Source organism: Lonchura striata, chromosome 6 (assembly GCF_046129695.1).
Source record: "Lonchura striata isolate bLonStr1 chromosome 6, bLonStr1.mat, whole genome shotgun sequence".
NCBI lineage: Eukaryota > Metazoa > Chordata > Aves > Passeriformes > Estrildidae > Lonchura > Lonchura striata.
Window position 1 is genome coordinate 8040292 of NC_134608.1, and position 15718 is coordinate 8056009.

Consider the following 15718-nt stretch of genomic DNA (forward strand, 5'->3'; position numbering starts at 1 on the left):
AAGTGTCTTCCAGATTTATGAGCAAAAGCTGTCTATAGAATTTCATAGGTTGGGTGACACTGACAGGCTGCTGCATGCAGATATATACATATGTATGTGTACGTATATGTGCATACAAATGCAAAAGAGGAAAAGTAGAATACAATTCCTGTAGAAGGTTGTAGATTTAGTGCAGATGTTTGACTGAATGATTTTTATCTGCATAAAACTCTGTGTTTTGATGTTGATAAATGTGTTTCTATGTTACAGGTGGTTGTTAATTCAGGGGTTTTTTTTTTGGGTTTTTTTTTATTGCACTGAGTTGTGAAGAGTGTATACAATTTGGATTTTCTTTGTTGAGATCCTTGCAAAGAGCTCGTAATCCTCCATTGTCCATGTGGACACAGCTTTCTACCCATGGAGATCCATGCTGAAGTCAAAAGGGCCTGTACAATTTTTATAATTTTTACATTTTTAAATAATTATGAGGTTGACACCTCAAAGATGATATTTCACAGGGGTTTTTTTGTGATTTCCCATGCTCTATTATTAGGGTTTTATTCTATTATTCCTATTTGTAGTGTCCTGTTTTCCTCCAGCCAAGGATTGTGATATCTTTCTGATCCTTGGGGATTCAATGCAAAGACAGGAAGTAATTTGTTCATTTATAGTCTCCTAAGGACATTTTTTTCTGTAATGACTGCACTACATATAAGAATTCCTGGGCTTTTTCTAACTGTAGTAAGTTTTTCCAAGTGGTTTATGCTGCTGTTTCATGCTGTGACTGTCAATACAAAACACAGGCATAAAGCACTGCATTAATGCATATGCATGCCATTACAATTGCAATGCATCCTGCACTTCTACTCTTATCACCCATCCCAACAATCTGTGTAATAGCTGCTCTGCATTATTTATTGATCCAGTGCCTCAGGTCAGAGTTTTGGGTGGCTCTCTCTAGATGGCTCCTCTTGCAAAGATCAGCCTCAGCTAGACTGGCACCAGTTGTGACAAATGTGCATCTGTTCTTTCTCTCAAATCGGATCATTCCGTGGCCTCTCTTGGAGGGTTTTGGCATTCTGTCTGGAGTGTCTTGCCTGTCTGTACCAAAAGCAACTTTCCCTTCATATCTTGCCTAAATTTCCCTTTCTTTACTTCAACACTGACACTTAATACTCTGTCCCCAGTGGACATGAAGTACTTCTGCTCCTTCCACCTCCTTGTTAAAGCATGTTCCCTTTATTTTATTTTTGCCTGTGCAAAACTATTTTAGTTGATTTAGTCTGTATTTTCAGATCATATTTTCTAGATATCTGATCATTCCTTCTGCTGTCCTCTGCCTTCTCTCCATCTGGTCTGCACACTTCTTAAAAATCAAGTGCCCAAAGTGAAGCACAGTACTTTAGTGGGGGCTTTCCTGGATAGAGTGGAAGCATTATCTCCCCTAGTCTCACAGATCATTCTTTATACACTGCAGTTTGTTGTTTGCCTTTTTTGCAGAGGCATTACATTATTGATGCAATTTATCTTCCACAATGCCTCCCTGTCTCAAAACTAGGATTTGAACCTGATGATCCTTGTGGGTCCCTTCCAGCTCAGAATATTCCATGATTCTGCGTTGTCATTCACCTCCTGTCCATATTCTGTGTCATCACAGCCTTTTATCTGAAAGCAGGGAGTTGTATTCCTAATGACACCCCTTGCTGGAATCATGGTCATCAGAAGGGAAGTGCCTGACTGAAATAAAAGCAGGAGTTGAGCTAGACCTGACAGAAGGGCATGAAGAGCCAAAGACACATCAAATGGAAAGGGAGAAATGGTTTTGGCTAGGGAGGTCAATATATTTCTATGCCTAATGGATTAAGGAAGATGGAGCATGGACAATCCATAGGGAGAACTTACACTATGGGGAAAACATGAATATGAAAACCTTGAGTGGAAAAAGAGGAAGAAGAGATGGAGAAAAAATGCAGAAAAATCATAGGCTGATAACTAAATGGACCTGGGGAAAGTACATTCTTTGTGGTAGAGAAGAATTCTCTAAGGAAAAGAGGAAAGTATTGAGACTGTATTTAACTTTGCTCTGTCCTCTGTTTTATAACTGTATAGGTTAGAGATAATCTGAAGGTAGCAGGGATTTTCCTCATTTATTATCAGGGCCTGTAGCAGTGGTTTTGTGGGATTTTTTTTTAGTGCTTCTCAGCTAATCTGGAAAGTATGACCCCAGTACTGCCACAGGTAATTCATAAACATGGAGTTAAGCCACTGGACCCCTTATTAAGCTCTGTCAAAGCTCCAGTGATTTAATACTCATCACATAGAAGTCAGACAGTGAATTAAGCAGATCTCACACTTAATTACCTTGAATTATCCACAGAGGAGCTGTGGAGTCAGTGAGGGATCAGGAAAGAAGCCAGGAGTTGGGGAATTTGCACCATTTGAGAAAGAGTCTTTGGAACAAATTGTTCCAGCAGCAGGAGGACAGTATGGTGTGGTGAGGGAAGGAGGCTGGGTTGGGGGCAGATAACAAGAAACACAGACATATTTAGAGGAACTTGACTGGAGAGGACAGAGTAATCACACTTTGAAAGTCAGAAATATCTGTTCCTATTATAGAAAAATGCCCGACAGGAGATGAATTAAAATGCAGATGGTTCATGTTGCTGTGTAGACAGAGGAGAGATCATTCCGATAAGAATCTGCATTGTTTGTAGCCTGTGTGGTGAGTTTAGTATCATCACTCCACAATTTTCTACATTTGTGCTTGGGATTCAGTAACTTCCTTTTGGTATTGAAAAAGTGTTGGTTTAAATTATGGCTGCAGCTAATTTACTTTCGGAGACTTCCAGGAAGTTTTGGTGGCTGCTGTTGTCTTGAATTCTTGTCAGTTGTATGTATGGCATCAGTCCAAAATAGCATAGGTGGTTGATGTGAGGGGTATAAAGGAATTACCTGGTTCAATAATAAAACAACAAAATAAAGCTAATCCAGTTGTAGTATAATTATAAATTGAGGGTTCATGAAGGTTGAAGGTTGCAGTTAAATTCAACATTTTTAAAAGCTCTGAAAGAAATCTGTGAGCTTCCTTTAATGTTTGGGGTTTTTTTCACAAATGCAAAATTTTTTAAGTGAACGTCTTACTTTGGACTTACTTGTACCAGATATAACAATTTTCTTTCTGTCATGGTATCCCAGCAGTTTTCTGATAGAATCCCATGTGCTGAAATTCAGCTGTGAGTTAATTTCTTAGGTTGAAGTGCTTCCAGCTATCTGCCCTGCCTTGAGGTGTTTCCTTCCAAGACAAGGGCAGGGAAATAAGTTGTTGTTGTTGTTGTTATTGTTCTCCTTGATGTTATTGTTGCTATTGCAAAGTATTTTCTTTTAGTTCTTGAAAATGTTGGTTGTCCTGAAGAATATTTATAAAATTAATTGGACTTCAGTAGCACCTCGGAACGTCAGGGTAGAGTTGAACCAGAGCTTCTAGTTCAGCTTCCTTTTCCCTTCATTACATCTTTATTTTCTCCCAGGGGCTGTAAAATACTCTTGCCTCTGACCTGGATACAATAGGAGCTGTAGGTTTTCAGCCTCACTGCAAAGAAATCAGATGGATTAGTTTAAAGGACTGACTATATTAAAATAGGTACTTACTTTAATCTTCCTACATTTGATTTTTGTTTCCAAAGTGTACAAGAAGAGCATTCAGAGAATTAATATTGGATGTTCCAATTACTGTGCCATGGCTTTTAGCCTCTGTGCAATGAGGTAAAAATGGTTTGTATTCACAGGTTTTTATGTAGAAGGAATAAAAGCCCTGAAAATGTTAGAGTGCATTATAATTAGAAAGATCACCTGCTAGTACACCTGTTGGGTGATGGCATAATGTAATATAATTTTATGTTAATTACTTCTGTGCTTTTTTGCCTGCACCTGCTGCTTATAATGTCAGAACTGTTCAAAGGTCCTAAGAAGTGACAATAGGAGCTGCATGTCACTGATCATCAGTTTACATGTTGCATGCCTAAGTGGGTCTTGATTTAAGCATGAATAACAGAGATTTGTGTCACATTTATTTGTAAACATGAATTATGTATTCACTCTATACCCAAATTTTGCATCCAGATGGCTTATGTCTTAGAAAAAGATATATTGCTTTCAGGAATTTGGACATTAACTATGTAAGATTAAAACCAAAAAAAGAGATATATTTCTGTGTTGATAAGAATGTTGATTGTGTATAGATTTTGTATTTGTTTAATATTAACACATTAAAGAAATTTAGCTTTTAATTGCTGTCTATCAGAAATCTGAACTAAAGTAATAAGTCTTCACAAGGATAAACCAATTTATTTGTTCCCCATGTTGCAGCAGAGTATAAAATATTGTTTACATTCTCATACATGCTTGTTTCTTCAAATTAAAAATATAATATTTACAAATGTGATACTTATTAATGAGATGCTTGGTTGGCATAGGTGAGCACCCAGACACGAGGAAAAGGCAAAGCTAATTTGAACCAGAAGCTTTGAATTTTGGCCCTGATTGCCAACATGTTTGTACATGGACATGCAGACGTGTGCACACTCATTGTGAAGCAAAAGCTCAAGGAATGTTGGCAAACTCAGTCTCACTTGTGGCTTCAGACACTACTAAACCTTTTCTTTTAAGCTATAAGATACCGTTTCCCATTTCTGATAAAAAATGTATGCACTGTGTTTTTATGCTCATGAACTTGGGACAAGTGAGAAGTCCCATTTTGTGAGCTCGATTTCGAGCGCCGTATTTCCTCGTGCATTTGATAAAAGGGAACAGTTAAACAAAGGCTTTGTGGTAGCTGCTATGGCCGTGTTTCAAAAACAGATTGGAGTGACAATCTGCCTCCTGTGTTTCCCCTGGTCTGAGGAGGAAGTAGATGGAAATACTGTAATTACAGCCTCGTGCTGCCTGCCAGTCCCACTCCTGGGCAGGAGGTGAGAAGTGCTTCCAGTCACTCTACAGAAGTTTCTTCTCTGGTGTTGCCCAGGGCTTTAAAAGCCATAGCATGATTTAATCTCACTATTTGAGTGTTTTATTCAAAATGAAATATGGGAAGGCAGCATACAATCTTGTTTTGATGTGTTAAACTTATATATAAGTTACTGTTGTGATGAAAACCATACGACTTTGGTATCCTTGCTTTGACATGCTTACATTCCTAGACTTGCTGTTGTCAAAGGTAATGGAGGTTTCTAACTCTCTGAAGCAACGCAGAAAGTTTAGTGCTAATAGAGTTTTGGGGTTTAAAATCTCTCTCTTGAAATTACATGGCTTGTGAGCTTAAGCCCTAATGACTTGACAAGGAGTATTTGTGAGCCCTGTAGCTGTTTACTGGAAAGACCATCAGCTCTTGGAGGAAACCCATCCTCAGGATGAAGAGGCAACAAAACTGAGCTGTGTTTTGTGTAGATCATTTGCCTTTGTCCCCCAGTGGCAAATCAGTCAAGCCCTGTGCAGACACATCAGAATACAGCTGGAACAGTCAGCTGAGGTCAAGCCAGGCTTAGTAGGTCTGGGTCAGTGTGAGCCATGACGTGCTGGGTTTGGGCAGCATGCTGCTAAACCCTGGGCTCACACCAAAGCCTGAAGTCTCACCATGGGCTGGTGCTGAGTTCAGACCTGCTCACCCTCCCCCCAGCCAAGCTTCTCTTGTCCCAGGAAGGCACCTTTATCAGGAAGGTGGCTTTCCCAGGCTGAAACTCATCACTTGCAGTTCGGGTGTGCTGACCCCTGTGATTTTCACAGCTAATGAATATAGCTGTTAATAGGTGACTCATTTTAGACCATGGCAAAAGTGTTTTATTCATAGTGGGAAATACTGGGGTAAGGAAAAGTATATGCCACATATGTGGGATAGAAGAAGACAGTAGCAGAAAGTGGCGTATAAATAGGACTAAAAGCACATCAAAATTCCTTAAGCAGCACACTCAGAAAATGCAGGTAATTCTGCAAAAGCAGAGAAAATTCCTAGTGACAGATAAACCTGAAAGCACACTGCAAACATAATATTTCCTATAGCCTATTCACCAGTCAGACCCACTTTCTTCCTCTCTGCTTTCTTCCAGTGCCCAAAATCACTGAAATGTACAATGTTTTGCAAGGTTATATGGAAAAATGCTTTATTACTTCTACCTGAAAAGAGTCAAAGCAACAAATTTAACTTCTGATTTCTATAAAAGCCAAAGGTACTAAGACAGATAAAATGTGAATAGCATTGATTTTTTTGTGCAATTTTCTAAGGACAAGCAGGGTACATTAGCAGTGTGGAAATGTTGTGAAAGACAGCAGTAAGCAATACTGAAGAATATTTAATTTAGTAAAGGGCAGTCCATGCGGATCTATGCAAAAATGATCAACTGGCAGTGTAAGCCAGAGCATTTAGAGAATAAAATAGCAAGTGAAAAAAGGTAAGATATTTGCCTCTTTTAAGAATTCAAGTATATTTCTATGTCTTTGAACTTCTTTCTGAAACCATTGAAACAGTCTTTTAGAATCAGAGACTAATGGAATGTGCTGAGTTGGAAGGGACCCACAAGGATCATCAGGTACAGCTCCTGACTGCACAGGACACTCCCAAGGGCCACACCCTGTGCCTGAGAGTGTTGTCCAAAGGCTTCTTGAGCTCTGTCAGCCTTGGTGCTGTGACCACTGCCCTGGGGGAGCCTGTTCCACTGCCCAAACACCCTCTGGCTGAAGAACCTTTCTCTAATATCCAACCTAAACCTCTCCTGACTCAGCTCCTCGGGTCCTGCTGCTGGCCACAGGAGTGAAGGGATGGCTGCCTGTGCCTCTGCTGCACCCCCTGAGGATGCTGAAGGCAGAATCCAGCACTTGCTCTTGTTAAACTCCATGTGGTTGGTGATTGCCCCTCTCCTAATTCATTGAGGTCTCTCTACAAGGCTTCTCTGCCCTTGAAGGAGTCAACAGCTCCTCCCAGTTCAGTATCATCAAATTGGAAATAACTGTCAACTCCCTTGAGGGACACAAGACAACAAATTAAAGGAGTGAATATATTTATAAATAACATCCTGCAACAGTCTGCAAAGTAGCCATATAAATAGTGAAGGGATTCTAGGTAGGCTTAGAAATGTTCGATTTTGGTGGTTTGGGAAGGAAAGAGTAGAATAGAATGTAAAAAGTATTAATACCAGCATTCTTTAGTTTTATTTATAGCTCACTTGGAAGTTTTTATTTTGTTATAACTAATATCTTGTGGCAAAAATGCACCAGAGAAGAGATAGTTAGATAATCAAGTAAGAGAAAATGATCATGTGGGTATGTCCTGCCTTGAATATGTATTGTTAGAAATGTTTGTTCGTTTCGGTGGTTAATTATATGCCAATAGATGTGAAGAAATACCATAACTTTGGGCATCATAACAAAGGAAAGACCTTGATTTCCAGGACTTTCATCTTTTCAAGTATTTTAAGTGTAGTAGCTACTCTTCATATATTTAGTTCATAACAAGGGAATATCATGTGAATAAGTACAAAGAAATTACACCATATGGAAATCAATCCTGCTACTTGAGTTGTGGTGGCAAGAGCCTGAGTCTTACAGTGTAGCACCTTGGAAATTGGTTTTCCTTTAGAAAAAAGATGTGTGGAAGTGAACTGCTTTCCACAGCTTTAGCTATTTCATAAGGAAATGGTCACAGGTGCTATAGAAGGAGATTATGCTGTAAATAATCAAGTCAGAATGTTCTTATAGAAGTACTTCTTGTATAAATTTTCTGGTTTTGTATATAACCTTTATATAATATCAAGTGGACATGGAAATACTCGGGTTAGGATCATTTTAATTCTCCAGGTGGGGCACCCCAGAGGAAGGTGTCAGACTTGATACTCATCATAAATAACAGGACATTAAATATATTATACACAGTCCCGTGTTTCTTCATGGCAACCAGAAAACTGCATTCTTTGCAAATTTTTCAGATCAAAAAGCCCAGTCCTAACACTGGGATAAAGTGATGAGCACAGAATGAAACAGGTCCAATATCAACCTTCAGAGTTCCTGAAAATGCCAAAGATGGTCAAGTTTCTTTTCATAGGAATGATCCTGGAGGCACGGTGACACATCTTGTCCAAAGTCACAGAATGCATCAGAAGTAATTTTAGGAAAATAATTCACTGATTCGCTGCCTATTCAGTATTTTTTTAAAGTGTATATTGATATAAGAAATCAATTTCAATAGTCACTATTAGAAACCAACTTCTGTAGTCACTACTAACTATCCAAACAAAATAATTGCCAGTGTTCTTAGAAAACTGAGAGACAAATGATTAATTCCTGCTATGGGGTGTGATGTGTGCTGGATTAACTGAAAGATTTAGTTGACTAATGGTTGGGTAAATCTGGATATACCCTCTGAGATCATAACACTGCTACAAATCTGAGAATCCTCTGTATGTGTAATAATATGGAAGCTAATTTTTCATCTTGCCCTAATGCCTCATTCATAGTTTCAGTGAACTTTGGATCCAGATTTAATGTGAAAAGTCGCTTGTAATCATGTGAAATGAAGAAATTGCAATTACAATGTGAATATTTTCTTGGAAGGACTAAATGAGTGGATTATCTACTTATCCCTTATTTAATAATACCTAAATTAAATAGTCCTAAGGAAATAGAGGATTAACAAATAAGAAGTATAATACACAGCAAGCAGTCTAGCTGAAGAAAGACTACATAATCTAAAATATCCTCAGCTAAATCCACTGCAGCAAATTTAGCAGGGAGACTGAATTACTTTGGACATGTGCGTGCTTACAGTGGTCCATTTGGGTCAAGGCTAAAGTTCAGGAAGGATAGAGAGCGAGTCTCAGACTGCCTTTCCCTTCTCTACCTATCCAGTCCATGAGTGGAGGACTCCAGCTGTGAATGGACATAATCTTCTTAAGAGTAAAGAATCTAAATATTTGTGTAAAAACAAGCAAACAAATGTAGCACGACAGCACACAGATACACTGGGGAGCTTCTTCCTGTTGTTTGTGCATCTCTGTGAGTCATCCTGCAGATTGCTCTCCCTGAGGTCAGCTGGAAGAACTTCTCTTGACTTCAGTGTGTGTAGGAAAACAATTCACCAGTACAAAATCTTCCTTCTTTATTTTCACCCAAATTCACATATTTCCAAAGAATATATTTGAAAATGGATTTATTTTATATGGAACTGTATTCAAAACTGTTGATATTTCTGCATAAAAGTTGCAATCAATTTTTCAGTGTCTCACACATTAAGGACCCAAGTTTCCATTCCTAGCTCCTTGCAGCCTTTTTTCTATCTAAACCAGAGTTTCCTCTCTGCTTTTTTCCAGGTCTGGAGTTGGTTTGACAGGTTCTAGGCAGACTTTGTTCTATGCAGAAGTAAACGACCAGATGAGAACCAGTGAAGGAGGTGGCCAGCCTGAAGAAGGAGAGCTGATTGAAGTTGTGGAAATACCTTTAGGAGAATCCATGAAGTTCGCTTATGATGAAACTTTCCCAAAGACAATGGGTGTCATCTTCAGCTTCATGTGGTTCCACAACAACATAGCACCTAACCTACCCAAAAAGTAAAGCCCCATGATTTTAAGGAAAGCTTTTCTGCTGGTGCTGTGCATGCAGAAAACTGCAAATCTGCCTGCCTCAATCAACTCAACTTCTCACATGACAAATTTTTCTTTAAATAAATTTGGATGTAAAATGTGAATTAAAATCTTCACACAGTTTCCATTATTAGCAAAACACTAACTGGCTGCACTGGGGCCAGGATTTGCCTTGGAGAGGCAAATGGTGATTTTTGTGCAAAGGTTAAGTGAATGTGTTCAGTTTGTCCAGTTTTCCTTTCTCACAGCACTGCTTTGAGGAGCTGCCCAAGCCCTCAGCACAGCTGTCTCAGGAGCCTCTCACCGTGTTGTACATACTGACAGCTGTGCATTCATTGCCAGTTTTATTTTTTTTAAGAAATCAGCAAACCTTAATAGTCACAGATACTTAACAATGTTCCTGAGTTCAGCACTGTTTTAGGGAGCAGCTTTTTCTGTGGTGTGTGGCTCCTGTGCAGAGGAGGAGTTTGCATTTCTGAACATGCAAACCTTTATTTCATAAGCAAACAGGTCTGTAAATCCTGCTAACGTGTCACTTTGACAATGGAGCAGCTGTAAGATTATGTGCTCCTGTTTGTTCCCATCACAATGCTGGGCAGCAGTGATGGTGATGGAGGGGTGAAGGATGGGGGCTTCTGCTGGAACACATGCTTCTTTCTTTGCTTTTGGGGCAATTGTTGATAAATTAGATCAAACTTTGTCCTCTAGAGCGGGACCAGAGAGGCCAAATTCTTTTAATTTGACTATGAGGTGATTAACTCAAGTGATTTCTCTGAGGTTTGCTGTGATCTCAATTTACTTACCACCCAAATGGGAGGAATGGGACTTACCCTTCAGATAACACTTCTTGGAGTCTAATGATTGGAAGTGCTTTATTGTGATTTTATCATGATTTGTGCAGTTTACATGAAAGCCTATGCAACCTGCACAGATGTACTGAGGAATGTCTTTTAAAATCAACGTCTTGATTTAATAATTTGATTTAATTTGGTTTAATAAAGTGGTCTAATTAGAACATATAGTACATGTTCTATCAGTGTAGTTTGGATGTGGACTGTTTGTCTTGTGAAACTGTTAAGAGCATGAATGAAACAGAATCAAGTCTGGCAATTTAATTATGCACTGGGTTATGTTATCCACTGACTTAATCAACAAGCCCATATTATGAATGCCTCCAGGGGTACTGAGGTGCTAAGTGTGTTTAGAAGAGAACTGCAAATATGCAAACTTGAATTTAACAGCTGAAATAAATGCAGCAGAGGTGTCTGATGGTGTCCAGTGGCTGATTTTAAATCACTGCTTATCTCAATAGGTGTATAAATAAAAAAGTTGGTTTTTTTTAAATGAGCTTTTAGAATTGCTGCTTGCTGGTTCTCCTCATGACAGGGAGGAAAGGTCCTTGGAAAGCCAGGGAAGAAGGATCAGCCTCTGTCTGTGGAGTCAGGCTATTTGTGGAAGTTCAGACACAGCTGTGTTGAGCTGGGCCTGGTCCATGGTGAGTCAAGGGCTGAGTTATTGTGAGAAGCAAATAAATTCTGTCTGTCTGATGTATTTACATTGGAAGGTGTTTCAAGGTGGGGTCTCCACTGCTCTGTCTAGTACAGTGTGTCCTGATTGCTGCTGAGGCCTTTATGAACTACTACAGTCCACAGAATAAATAATGCCTTTTATTCCAGGCTGTAGTAACCAAAGTTTCTGTTTGATTCCACTAAAATTACTGGTCACACAGCAGCTTGTACACATACATGTCAAAAGCCTTTTTTCTGTATAATGCAGAAATAGGGAAAAATAAAATATTTTGCCCCTCCAAGGCGCTGTGACTGTGCCTCTTAATGTACCAAACCTCACCAGGGGCAGTGCCAGGCTTGCCAAAACCTGGCCCCAGCTCCTGCTGGTCAGCAGGAGGCTGTTCCCCATCGCTCACCAGCGTGCTGGGGCTCGCAGGAGGCGTCTGCCGGGGCCATCAGGGTGACACCGAGGAGCCACCGAGGAGCCATCGCCACCAGAGCAGCAGCCGAGGCTTCCCAGGGCTGGGGAGAGAGCTGGAGGTCACCCTGTGGGAAGAGGGGGACATGTGGCAGCGTGGGGGGGTGTGGGGAGGAAGCCACAGGGGTGACAGGGCGGCATCAGTGCCCCGAGGTGACCCCACCAACACAGCCTACAGGCTCGGAGTGCTTTGGCACTCGGTGCTGTGGGTAGGGGTGATGGAGGGCAGTGGTGTGAGCCGAGCATTCCCTCAGCACTCCTCCGTGATGGAGGCAGCCAGACAAGCAGCATTGTCCCCACGCCCAGGCTGCTCCTCCCCAGGGGTCTACTGGGCACACACCCCAGTGGCTCTGAAGCTTTACACCCCAAGGGATGCTGGACTCCATCCCTGTGCTCTGCCTCACCATCCCCACATTGTGCAATTCTCAAACACACAAAACAGTCGCAGGATTGCTTCCATTGTCTTCCAGTTTGGGAATTTCCCACAGAAACAGCAGTATACTGAAAGCGGTGCATAAAGCAATGGGAGATCTGGAGTTTGAATCTGCAATATTAAATATAAATGTGTCTTCCACCTCTTACTTTTTCCATGTTAATTTTGGTGGGAGATTTTATAAGCAATTATAAAGGTTTGAAAATGTGGGACAAAGGGCTTGGCCTTGTTCAGGGTTTTTTTTCAACACAGTAGATGATTCATATTTATAAAAATAAAACCAGAACAATTCAGATGTCCTTTCACTCATCAGGGCTCATTTCAAAGATCCTAATTAGAGCAAACCCAATATACATTGGCCAAGCCAGGCAGGGGGAAAGTTCTTCTAATGAAATCTCACAGTCACATCTGTGTTTTAGATGCATCCTTTGGACGTGCCACCACACATACATCCATGGAGGGTGGACAGCATAAAGCAGGGTCCCCATTTGCTGCTAATGAATACTGGCTGCAGCCTGCAGAGCTCTGATCTGATCTCACCCCACCATCCCCATGAGATCAGCATCTTTTATTGAGTACAATTGAGTGGTCCACATTTATAACACAAGTCTTAGAATCTCTGCTGTCTTTACGATGTGACTTTGAGATGTAGAAATAATCTAATGAACCCGAAGTTATGACTCAGACTTCTAATGAATCCTGGAATGATAAAATCTTCAGTGCAGTGTCGCTGTCGGGCTCACTGTTGGATGGCAGAAGGCACCAGCACCTTGCAGGTCCATGGATCTCTGTTACTGCTCTGTGACGCTATTTGTAAAGTGGCTGCAAGCCCTGCGCTGCTCCCAGCTCTCACGGGCAGAGAAATGATGAAAACGCTTTCTGTAAAAGCTGTCGCTGTAAACAAGCGAGCTGACCGGCCCGGTGGGGCTGGCGGGGTGCGGGATTCTCCGGGGAGCGCGGGGATGCTCCGCGCCGCTGGAAGCGCTCCCGGCCCCGCCGCGGCCCCGGCCCGGGGCAGCCGGGATAATTGCTCCTGAAATACACGTGCCGAGCGCGCAGGGCGACCCGCTGGACAAATAGGATTTTTGCTAAATTAGGACAATTGCCGAGCACGCTCCATCCTCTCGCCGGGGCTCTATACATAGATGAAAGGCACGCCCAGTTGTGCGATCTGTTGCAATGGCACACCTGGTGCTGTCTGCAAGTCTATTCACAACCGCCAGCAGGTGCGACGTGGCCTTTGTGGCCATAAAAGTCCGTCTGGGCCGCCCCTGCTGCGCTCGGGGCGCAGAGGCTGTCACACATTAATGCGCTTGTTTGAAGCTGCTGCGAGCCACCGCCCGGAGCTTGCAGAGGCTTCGGGAGGATCAGAGCGAAACCTGTGCGCACAGGATGGATTTGTGGCTCCTCTCTTGGTGGCTGTGCCGGGAGGGAGGTACCAGGCAGTGCTGCTGCCTGAGCAGGGACAGGGGACGAGAGCAACCTGGTGTCCCTGAGATGGGAGGTGTCCCTGCCCATGGCAGCGCGGTTGGAATCAGATGATCCTTAAGGTCTCTTCCAAGACAGTGATTCTGTGATACAGCAAGCTCCTGTTTCTGCAGCCCCAGGGATGCTGCCCGGTGGCTCTGGCATCAGATACCAATGATTTGCAATCGAGCCTCTTTGGGCTCAGCCTCTTAAAAAAGGGGTTTGCTTGCTTTGCTTTGGGATGCTACATCTACCACAGCACAGCATTAAGGTGGAACTCTGAGACCTCAGGCACAATCCAGACTTGACTTTCATTAAAGGAAGGATGCCGTGGACCTTGAAGTAGGTTTTCAGTGGGAGTTTTCATTCTCACTGGTCATGCGGGATCTAGCTTGATACAAGCAAAAAACGGGATGCTCAAATCCCACCCTGCTGCCAAAGGTACTTCTCAATTTGTCCAATCCTTCAGAGCTACTCTCACATTTTAATTGGCAATGCATTTTTACAAGGACTTAAATGCTCTCGAGATGAATCATGAGGGAAGAGAGGAAGAATTCATAGCAACTAAATGGCCCAGATTTGTGGCGCTTGGAGCTCTCTGGCCTGTCTCAGGACTGGCTTCAGTGCATTTCTCGTAATTGGAAATACAATCAGATCCATATTAAACCCTGCCAACCACGCACTGTATTGCTCTGCTGCTGAAGTGCTCAATATCCTGTACTGGCTTCAGTCTCTAATAAAACATTCAAAAGCAGTGACGTGCAAAGAAACCCCTTTTGGACCCTTGGTTATGAGGAAAATGGGCTGGGAATAGGCAATGTGAGAATGTCTGGCAGATGTCACCATTAACAGTGGCCCTCGTGCCCCAGCCTCGTTAACAGAAACATCCCTGGGCTCCTCCTGTGCCCACCTGTATGTCAGTTTTCAGGGTATTGGATTGATGGGTAGAGCATTCAACAGTGAGAAAAGCATGATTTGATCCTTTTATGACAACAAAATGTTGCTGTGTGTGGGAAGCTCATGGGGTTGAAGACACATATGTGAGAGGCTGACCCCTCCAAATGATGCTGTCCCAGTGTATGTCCATCACTGTGAACACAGCCTGGGTTTAACTCTGTTTCCTGGGACTCGTGGAGAGGGGCTTGGAAAAAAAAAAACAACAAAAAAGGTCAGTTTGTTAATTCCCTGAAGGAATTAAGCCCAGACAATAAGCCCAGAAGGACATCTCACCTGGCCCTAGGTGCCATGGAAACATCTGATGAGCCTTGCCCCAGTGCTTTGGGGTGTCTGGCACAGCACTGGCTCCAGCCCAGCCCTTTCCAAAGCCCTCAGCAGGTGATGTGGGGCACTGATGGTGCTGTGCTCTCTCTGTGGCACAGCCCAGCCACCACCTCCGAAGCCACCCCGGGAGCTGCAGGCAGGACCAGGGCCATGAGAATCGCTCTGCTCCAGCCTGCTGGTCCCCTCCAGCTCTTCTGGTTCTGGGGATGGGGACAGGCTGTGGCTCCAGGGTCACTAATTGGGTTTCCAACGTGTCTGGCCAGGGAGGAGGTTGGTGAATAAAAGGTGCCTCCATCTCCTGCCCAGCGTGTGGGTCCCTCCAGAGTCCTGCCCTGTTTGGTGGGAGGGGGTGTTGGGGGTAACACTTGCTCGTGCAGCAATCGCTAAAATAACTGTTCAAGGCACAATCACACTCTTGAGAGTGCTAGAAACAATTTAAGAAATGTTCTTGGGACGAGCGGCGGGCGCTGTGCAAACAGCTCGCCGGGGTTTGTGCGAGGGGCCCCGCAGGAATGCGCTGCACCGATAACCCACACGCTCCTTTTGTAACCTCCTGCCTTTGCTCCTTCAGGCTCCCCCCGCTCCCACCCTGGCGCTTGGAGGTTCTCCTTTTGCAATAAAATCAGGAAAACAAAACTGGAGTTATCACGAGTCCATGCCACACTTTCTTCAGCACCCCTTTTCTAGTCACTATGAAAGCAAGGGCTTTGGGAGGACTTCAGCACTCCCCGTGGGTCTCCCCAGAGGCAGAACTTGGGTTTTGCTGCTCCAGGATTCCCAGTTTCCAGTTTCAGCAGGCTCTCAGTGGGAGCTCGCTGGCCTGGCTGGGTTTGTGCCACAGCCCGAGTGCTGCTGACCCCGGCGCTGGCGCTGCAGCAGGGATGCAAAGGCTTGAGTTACAGCAATCCATCAGCTGCTCATCCACTTGCCAGCCCCACTGCTCTCCTGCTAT

The 15718-nt window shown here is 43.0% G+C and overlaps 1 protein-coding gene across 2 annotated transcripts in view; it reads left to right on the forward strand.

Moving 5' to 3' along the window:
* NUDT14 (nudix hydrolase 14) overlaps window positions 1-11409 on the forward strand; it is a 59020-nt gene extending 47611 nt beyond the window's left edge. For both annotated transcript variants that reach the window (XM_021554491.3, XM_031504905.2), the window contains exon 5: window positions 9330-11409. In XM_021554491.3, coding sequence (XP_021410166.2) covers window positions 9330-9570 — 241 coding nt within the window. In that variant the 3' untranslated portion in view covers window positions 9571-11409. The remainder of the gene's footprint in view (window positions 1-9329) is intronic.
* Window positions 11410-15718: the final 4309 nt, after the last annotated feature.